The following is a 10,000-nucleotide window of genomic DNA, read 5'->3' on the forward strand; positions in this document are numbered from 1 at the left end:
TAACAGAAACATCAACGTGGAGGAAACAAGTAAACAAATACACAAGAGAAGAAAAATGAATAAATAACATCAATAGTTTCAATATACAAGACAATACATAGACATAACAACAAAAACAATAGTTTCACTGTTAAACATTATTTATGTTTATGTTGTAAATCATTTGAATTTACTGTTGTTGACATCTTTACGTTTTTTATTTATACTTTTATTCTCTACAATGTTTCCTCACATTATTTCTCAGATGGTTCGCTGATCGTTGAGTTTGCGTAATTTTTTTCGGGCTTTTATTTTGTAGGATCCATTTGTAGACAGACAGGAAATTAGGCTAAAGTGACATGTTGTTGTTGTTGTTGTTTTCAGACTGCTGCTTCCTGCAAACTTCACCGTGTTCTCCTACAGTCACAATGGATCACTCATCACATCCAGACCACCTGTACAGGTAACACACACACCTACACACACACACACACACCTACACACACACACACCTACACACACACACAGATACACACACACACAGATACACACACACAGATACACGCACACACCTACACACACACACACCTACACACACACACAGATACACACACACACAGATACACACACACAGATACACACACACACCTACACACACACACACACACCTACACACACACACACCTACACACACACACAGATACACACACACACAGATACACACACACAGATACACACACACACCTACACACACACACACCTACACACACACACAGATACACACACACACAGATACACACACACAGATACACACACACACACCTACACACACACACACAGATACACACACACACACCTACACACACACACACACACTTACACACACACACACACACACAGATACACACACACAGATACACACACACACACCTACACACACACACACACACTTACACACACACACACCTACACACACACACACCTACACACACACACACAGATACACACACACACAGATACACACACACACACAGATACACACACAGATACACACACACACACACCTACACACACATACCTACACACACCTACAGACACCTACACAGATACACACACAGATATATACACACACAGATACACACACACACACACAGATACACACACAGATACACACACACACACACACACCTACACACACACCTACACACACACACACACAGATACACACACACACAGATACACACACACACACAGATACACACACACACACAGATACACACACACACACACACACACAGATACACACACAGATACACACACACACAGATACACACACACACACACACACACAGATACACACACAGATACACACACACACACAGATACACACACACACACACAGGGAGCTTTTGTTGTGACCAATCAGAGCATCGGAGGATGAACTAGAACAGGAAGCTGCGATCAGGAGAGGAGGAGGAGTCGGTGAAGTCAAACATGAAAAAACCAACTGAAGCAGAAATAAAAGAGTAGAAGAAGAAAAGAGGAGCTCAAAACGATCCTAAAAACGACTTCCTCTGCGTGTTTCTTTGAGAACATTATTGGTTCTAAAGCTCTGTCTTCAGCTTCATCTCAGTAATGATTCAGACACAGATGAGTCATTGAACAACTGTTCAGTCTGTTAGTAACGATATTAATATACAACGTTACATCATAACCAGAAGATCTACACCATGTCACTGCAATGGGTTGTGGGTAATTTAGTTTATAACGTTTTTATGCATTTATTTCTTCACAAACAAGTCCGATAACTATTTCATGATGCTTATTTAAAGTTAATAATAATGAAGTATTAGTTCATATTAGTTAATAAAATAATACTTATGACGCAACTTAAAGCTAAATGTCTCCAAACGTATGAAACTAAACTCGCTTCCTCTGAAACGTCTGTGTGTCTGAAGCTCAGCTGTTTATTGAAATAAGATGTTTCCCACAAAGAGATGCATGATGGGACTTCCCTCCTGTGTGTGTGTGTGTGTGTGTGTGTGTGTGTGTGTGTGTGTGTGTGTGTGTGTGTGTGTGTGTGTGTGTGTGTGTGTGTGTGTGTTAGCAGTGCACTGATACTTCCTGCCTCCTGACCTCCTCCACTCTTCTTCTGTGGTGTTTGATGACACGTTAATGATTTACATTCTCTGGACTCTGAACTCTACTGGCATCAAATAAATCATATGAACACTGTTGTGTGTGAGAGTGTGATGAGAACAGGAAACGTTGTGGGAAGATGTTGAACACATGATGGAAGATATTTTCATTAAGTTTGTTATTTAGAAGAACATAAAGAGGAAGAAAGAGCGTTGAGGCTGACAGCATGTCTGCATGTATTCATGGTGACTTTAATGAACTAACTAACCAGTGACGGTGTTCTGAGACGTTATGCTTCATGAATGGAGTCTGCTGTCTTTAAGTCTGTTTTATCTAATCTGAGGAGGAAGTAATCATGAAGGGAAGAGTTACAGCAGATAGAAATCTAACAATATGCAAACACGACGTCAACAGAAACACATGAAAACTGTATTAAATCACAAGTTAAATAAATAACATGTTTAAATAATATATAGATAAACAGGCTTTCTGCTTCAATGAGCTGGCTGTCTGGTGTGCAGCTCATGTCCGCCCCCTGCTGGTGTCTCTGAGGCGCTGCAGGCTGGACTGACCTCTGTGTGTGTGTGTGTGTGTGTGTGCTGCAGGACCACTGTCACTATCAGGGCTCCGTTCAGGACATGGAGGGTTCTGCTGTCGCTATGAGCATCTGCAACGGCCTCAGGTACACACACACACACACACACACACACACACGCACACACACACACACACACTGAGCCATCTGTGGGGAGAATATAAATAGGAAACTAACTCTGTCCTTGAGAGAGAAGGGAGTGTATATAGTGTGTGTGTGTGTGTGTGTAGATGACTTTCACCCTGCTGTTTCAATCTGTGATATCTCAGTAATTAATATGGTGGATGTCCAACACACACACACACACACACACACACACACACACACACACACACATATAGCTGAACTTTTAAATGACCAGTTTGTCCAAAATCACTCATGTGGTCCTCAGTTTGTGTCTCATGACTTTTAGTTACTCAGATGAAATAAACACCTGAATCATTCAACATGACATAGTGATGACTAAAAACAAAGATGGTGACAGCAGAAGTGTCCGTGTCTGACGTCACAGTGACTCCGTCCACCTCTGTGTCTCTCTTATATTCTGTCTCACTCTGACTCCGTCTCTCCTCTCTCCAGAGGAGTGTTGCATCTTGCTGACGACAGCTACGGCATCGAGCCGTCAGACTCCTCCCCCGACCAGCACCTGGTCTACCGCCTTCAGGATGTGACATCACAGCCCCGGGGATGTGGCACGCCGCACGATGACCAGCGTGGACATGACAACAACAACGCCACGGAGCACGCTCAGTACAAACCAGAGGAGATCCACCACAGAGGACACAGCAGGGTAGGTTCACACACACACACACACACACACACACACATACACCTACACACACACACACCTACACACTCACACACACCTACACACACACACACACACACACACACCTACACACTCACACATACACACACACCTACACACTCACACATACACACACACCTACACACTCACACATACACACACACACCTACACACTCACACTCACACATACACACACACACACCTACACACACACACCTACACACTCACACATACACACACACCTACACACTCACACATACACACACACACCTACACACTCACACTCACACATACACACACACACACCTACACACACACACCTACACACACACACCTACACACTCACACATACACACACACCTACACACTCACACATACACACACACCTACACACTCACACATACACACACACACCTACACACTCACACTCACACATACACACACACACCTACACACTCACACTCACACATACACACACACACACCTACACACACACACCTACACACTCACACATACACACACACACACCTACACACTCACACTCACTCACACACCTACACACTCACAACTCCAACAGACGTAATTCTGTCGGTTCTTTTAAAAGTAACAATGAATTTTAATATTCTAAAGATTCAATGAATGAGTGAAAGAACGGACGATATGTATTAGTGTTATATGATGTGATGTGAGACTAGATATCGCATCATGTCATATTTCATAGGTGTTGTCTTTTCCTGGTTTGAAAGACTTCATTACAGTGAAGTGATATTTTCTGAATTTAGACTGTTGTAGCTGCTCTGTTGTTCCTTTTGACCCACTTAGTCATCATATCCACACAGCTGATGACTCATCAATACTCTCACTGTGTAAAGATCCCGTCATGGACTGACTTCTTCTTCTTCTTCTTGTGTTGCAGATGAAGCGAGCTGTTCTCCATCTGACTCACTATGTGGAGCTGCTGCTGGTGGTCGACAACGACCGGGTAACACACACACACACACAGACACAGACACACACACACACACACACACAGACACGTTAATGTTAAAGGAACAGTCCAACATTTCAGGTAAACCCTCTCGTTCTCCAGAGTCACATGTTTCAGATGAACATTCCTTAAATGAGGCCGATATTCAGTAAAGATACATAGTAATATAATAAATAGTGCTGGGCAAGTTAACGCGTTATTATCATTAATTGACGCCGACAATTATTTTATAGCGCGTTAACGCATTTTTTTATTTTGAAAGTCCGTGGAGGAAGTCTTCAGCAGACTACGTTGATGCAGCGTGTGGATACAAACTGCAGCCGGTTAGAATACACGGCGTTACAACGAGCACCAGCTGTTGCTCTCTGGAGACTACTGGACATCGCTGCGGTCAACTCAGCAGACACTTACATGTTAGTGCACCTATATGCTGAAATTCACGGTAAACGCATTCAAACGGCACAGATCGGGAGCGAGCGAAGGACTTTGAAAGTTAGCGGAAAGATTAACGTGAGACAACATCCGGTTTCTTCAGACGAACATCCGGTTTTCAGAATAAGATGCCAACAAAGTATGAATTATATTCACATTAAGTATAAAACATGCTGCATCTCGTGAGTTAAAGGGAAAATATACATATGATATAAAAATGATATAATATAAGAAATATGAAATATGATCACTGTGTAAAGAGAATACTGCCGTTAAAAACAACCTGATGTGTTTAAAGTGTTTGTAAACCAAATGTTATTGACCTTTAGTTCATGTAGCAGTACTTTTAAAATAAAAGTGCGCAATACACTACTTTTTAATTCATTATTGAACTTTGCCATAACAATGAGATTAATCGCAAAAAATCACGATTAAAAATTTAAATCGTTGCCCAGCACTAATAATAAACGATCATGACATCATTGATGTGTTTCTAGTCTCTGATCTGTGATCATGTTTCATTGTAAACAACCAATCAGAGGAGAGCTCGTAACGTTAGCAGCACCGCTAACGGCTAACCAACAGGAGGAGAGCTCGTAACGTTAGCAGCACCGCCAACGGCTAACCAACAGGAGGAGAGCTAGTAACGTTAGCAGCACCGCCAACGGCTAACCAACAGGAGGAGAGCTAGTAACGTTAGCAGCACCGCCAACAACTAACCAACAGGAGGAGAGCTAGTAACGTTAGCAGCACCGCTAACGGCTAACCAACAGGAGGAGAGCTAGTAACGTTAGCAGCACCGCCAACAACTAACCAACAGGAGGAGAGCTAGTAACGTTAGCAGCACCGCTAACGGCTAACCAATAGGAGGAGAGCTAGTAACGTTAGCAGCACCGCTAACGGCTAACCAACAGGAGGAGAGCTAGTAACGTTAGCAGCACCGCTAACGGCTAACCAACAGGAGGTTCACTTCAGTTACATTATGATGCCTTCAGGCTCTGCTCAGTGAACATGAGTACTGGCTGAAGGTACATTATAATGTTATCATGATGTGTTCACATGTCATCTGTAAAATGTAGTTTTGGTGATAAACTTACATAAAACACGTCCAGGACAGAAACAGATGAAACTTGTGACTGATGAAGAGTTCTCAAAATGTTGGAATGTTCCTTTAAATATAAAATAATTATAAAAAGTATTTAATGTTTGTTTTCTTTCCTTTTCTCTTCAGTTTAATTACATGAACAAGAACGAGACGGCTGTGAGGGACGAGATGGTTCATCTGGCAAACTTCATAGACAGTGTGAGTACACACACACACACACACACACACACACACACACACATATGCACATACATACACATACCACGCTGTAAACATATTAAAGGTACTAATACCACATTGTAAACATACTGTGTGTGTTCAGATGTACAAACAGCTGAACATTCGTGTGGTCCTCGTGGGTCTGGAGATCTGGACTCAGCAGAACCGGATCAGCACCGACGGAGGAGCCGGAGAGGTGCTGAGTCGCTTCACCCAGTGGAGAGAGAAAGAGCTGGTCCCACGACGCCGCCATGACTCAGCACAACTCATCCTGTTAGTACACACACACACACACACAGAAACATGTGGTCAGTGTTGATGATGATGATGAAGATGATGGTGATGATGTCGTTGCAGGAACAAGAGTTTTGGGGGAACAGCAGGAATGGCCTTCGTCTCCACCGTCTGCTCCAGGAGCCACGGGGGCGGGATCAACGCGGTACGCTGCTGCTTACTGCTCTCTTCCTATTGGCTGACTCTCACCTGTCTGTGTCTTCATAAATGCTGCGTTCAAATCACATCGAAAAGTTAGTGAATTTAAACGTCAGGGGCCACATTGACAAAGGTAACTTGTATTATCTCTCTCTCTACCTGTCTGTCTCTCTACCTGTCTGTCTCTCTCTCTCTCTCTCTCTCTCTCTCTCTCTCTCTCTCTACCTGTCTGTCTCTCTCTCTCTCTCTCTCTACTTCTCTGTTTCTCTCTCTCTACCTGTCTGTCTCTCTCTCTCTCTCTCTCTCTCTCTCTCTACTTCTCTGTTTCTCTCTCTCTACCTGTCTGTCTCTCTCTCTCTCTCTCTCTCTCTCTCTCTCTACTTCTCTGTTTCTCTCTCTCTACCTGTCTGTCTCTCTCTCTCTCTCTCTCTCTCTCTCTCTCTACTTCTCTGTTTCTCTCTCTCTACCTGTCTGTCTGTCTCTCTCATTATCTCTGTCTGTCTCTCTCTACCTGTGTCTCTCTCTCTGTCTCTCTCTCTGTCTGTCTCTCTCTCTCTCTCTCTCTCTCTCTGTCTGTGTCTCTCTCTCTCTCTCTCTCTCTACCTGTGTCTCTCTCTGTCTCTCTCTCTCTCTCTACCTGTCTGTCTCTCTGTCTCTCTCTCTCTCTGTCTGTCTCTCTCTACCTGTGTCTCTCTCTCTCTGTCTCTCTCTCTCTCTCTACCTGTCTGTCTCTCTGTCTCTCTCTCTACCTGTCTGTCTCTCTGTCTCTCTCTCTGTCTGTCTCTCTCCAGTTCCTGAACAACAACGTTCCCTCGTTTGCCTCCATCGTTGCTCATGAGCTGGGTCATAATCTGGGGATGAACCACGATGACGGTCGTTCTTGTTCCTGTGCTGTGAACGCCTGTATCATGAACTCTGGAGCCACGTAGGAGACACACCCACGCACACACACACACACACATTAATATATGTACACACTCACCCAAAAATGAAAGAACCAATTTAACCCCAATTTAACAAATTACCCCCCCCCCCCCCCCCCACAGAGGCTCCAGGAACTTCAGCAGCTGCAGTGCTGATGACTTTGAGAAGATGATCCTGTTGACGGGGGGCTCGTGTCTCCTGAACGTGCCCCGGCCTGACGAGGCCTACAGCGCCCCCTACTGTGGGAACAGACTGGTGGACATGGGGGAGGAGTGTGACTGTGGCACTCAGAAGGTCAGTTTAATTAAACATTTGACATGAAACAGGAAGTAGAATAGTGTCCTGGATTCAGTTCATTTAGCCTTTGTTTGTTTGCATTGAGGTTAAAACATGAAGATTCTCAAGCAACTTCTGCAGCCTCGTATTTCTATGGTTTCTACGTAGATTCATGCGCTTTTATCATCAGGAAGTGTCCGTCACTGTTTCATGTGTGTGTGTGTGTGTGTGTGTGTGTGTGTGTGTGTGTGTGTGTGTGTGTGTGTAGGAGTGTGAGGAGGACCCCTGCTGTGAGTATCAGACCTGTAAGCTGACCTCAGGAGCTCAGTGTGCTTATGGAGAATGCTGCTACAGCTGTCAGGTAAACCCTCACTGATTATTTTTGAATGAACGTTGCTGCTCCTGATTATTAGATTATTTATTTACAGAACAGTTGAAGGTTTTTATTTAATCACATGTTCATTCATGAAAGTCTTTCTAGGGACACGTGTTGCAAATTAAACATCTGCCTATAAACACGCTGATACTTCATCAGATATCTGTCTTCAGTTTGTCTCGATTGTGGCTAAGTGGATAGCAGGGCCGTCTTTTAATCAGAGGGTCGGCGGTTCAAACCCCGGCTCCGGCTCCGCTAGTCGCATGTCGATGTGTCCTTGAGCAAGACACTTAACCCCAAAATTGCTCCCGTAGTTGTGCCTACGGTGTAGAAATGTGATAGACTCTGAATTGTAAGTCGCTTTGGATAAAAGCGTCTGCTAAATGACTGTAATGTAATGTCTCTGTGTATAAATTAATTAATAAAACATAACATAAACATAAATCGTGTGTGCGTGTGTGTGTGTGTTCAGTACCTACCAGGTGGGTCGGTGTGTCGGTCCAGTACAGATGAGTGTGATCTACCGGAGTACTGTAACGGCTCCTCCTCCCTCTGTCAGAGCGACGTGTTCATCCAGGTGAGACCTGTCTACCTGAACCACCACGACACCTTCTACCTGTCTGTCTGTTATGTTATAACTGTCTCACTCTCTGGTCCTCTGTTTCAGAACGGTCATCCCTGCAGGAACCATCAGGCCTTCTGTTATAACGGGAAGTGTCAGCACTACGATAAACAGTGTCAGGCCATCTTTGGATCCAGTACGTTCATCAATCTGTTTATTCATCTGTTCACTGATTGTGACCGTGGTTCCTGTCTGCATTCATCCAAAACCTGCTCCAACCTGATTGGTCGATACGACTCTGAATACAAACAGAAACCACCATTTAATGTGGTGAAACCAAACTGAAGTTCTCTTTCAGTTTCACTTCTATTAAAGAACAAAGTGTTCTCATCTTCATCTCCTTTATCCTCACCTCCTCTTCCTCCTCCACCTCCTCCTCTTCCTCAGAGGCGAAAGCAGCTCCTGAAATCTGTTTCAAAGACGTCAACAGTAAAGGAGATCGCTTTGGCAACTGTGGCTACCACAACTATGGCTACAAGAAGTGTGAGAGCAGGTAACATACACACACACACACACACACACACACACACAGACACACAGACAGACACACAAGCACTCACACACACATACATACACAGACACTCACACTCACATACACACGCACTCACTCACACACACTCACACACATACATACACAGACACTCTCACACACACACAGTGAGCTTTTCACTCAGCGTTCATGGTCATCATCTCTAAATGGTAATTTAAGATCACATGACGCTGCTCCGTCTCCATAGAAACGCTCGGTGTGGGAAGCTGCAGTGCTCCAACGTTCAGGCGGTGACGGTGTTCGGCATCGAACCGTCGATCATCAGCACGCCGATAGGAGGAGCCAAGTGTTACGGAGTCGACTTCATGTTGGGATCAGACGTACCCGACCCGGGCATGGTCAACGAGGGGAGCAAGTGTGGAGACAACAAGGTGAGGAGGAGGAGGAGGAGGAGGTGAGACAACAAGGTGACAACAAGCAGTGTGAATCCTGATCACGTGATGTTGATGCTTGTTTCTTCTTCTGTGGTGTTCAGGTCTGCATGAACTTTGAGTGTAGCAGCATCGACATCCTCAACTACGACTGTGACGTGGAGAAGAAGTGTCACGGACACGG

At 44.4% G+C, this 10,000-nt stretch overlaps 1 protein-coding gene across 3 annotated transcripts in view; it reads left to right on the top strand.

Moving 5' to 3' along the window:
- LOC142939199 (disintegrin and metalloproteinase domain-containing protein 9-like) overlaps window positions 1-10,000 on the top strand; it is a 41,584-nt gene that overhangs the window by 13,939 nt on the left and 17,645 nt on the right. For all 3 annotated transcript variants that reach the window (XR_012949930.1, XM_076082423.1, XM_076082425.1), the window contains exons 4-18: window positions 364-442; window positions 2,724-2,800; window positions 3,293-3,503; window positions 4,438-4,503; window positions 6,173-6,244; window positions 6,369-6,538; window positions 6,623-6,704; window positions 7,489-7,622; window positions 7,744-7,915; window positions 8,166-8,258; window positions 8,746-8,850; window positions 8,941-9,031; window positions 9,283-9,388; window positions 9,633-9,816; window positions 9,921-10,000. The exon at window positions 9,921-10,000 is cut by the window's right edge and continues 1 nt beyond it. Coding sequence is in view for 2 of the 3 variants with exons in the window: in XM_076082423.1 (XP_075938538.1) it covers window positions 364-442; window positions 2,724-2,800; window positions 3,293-3,503; window positions 4,438-4,503; window positions 6,173-6,244; window positions 6,369-6,538; window positions 6,623-6,704; window positions 7,489-7,622; window positions 7,744-7,915; window positions 8,166-8,258; window positions 8,746-8,850; window positions 8,941-9,031; window positions 9,283-9,388; window positions 9,633-9,816; window positions 9,921-10,000 (1,722 nt within the window). In the remaining variant the exon portion in view is untranslated. The remainder of the gene's footprint in view (window positions 1-363; window positions 443-2,723; window positions 2,801-3,292; window positions 3,504-4,437; window positions 4,504-6,172; window positions 6,245-6,368; window positions 6,539-6,622; window positions 6,705-7,488; window positions 7,623-7,743; window positions 7,916-8,165; window positions 8,259-8,745; window positions 8,851-8,940; window positions 9,032-9,282; window positions 9,389-9,632; window positions 9,817-9,920) is intronic.

This window comes from Anarhichas minor, unplaced genomic scaffold (assembly GCF_050575085.1).
Source record: "Anarhichas minor isolate MPS153535 unplaced genomic scaffold, ASM5057508v1 ptg000095l, whole genome shotgun sequence".
NCBI classification, from domain to species: domain Eukaryota; kingdom Metazoa; phylum Chordata; class Actinopteri; order Perciformes; family Anarhichadidae; genus Anarhichas; species Anarhichas minor.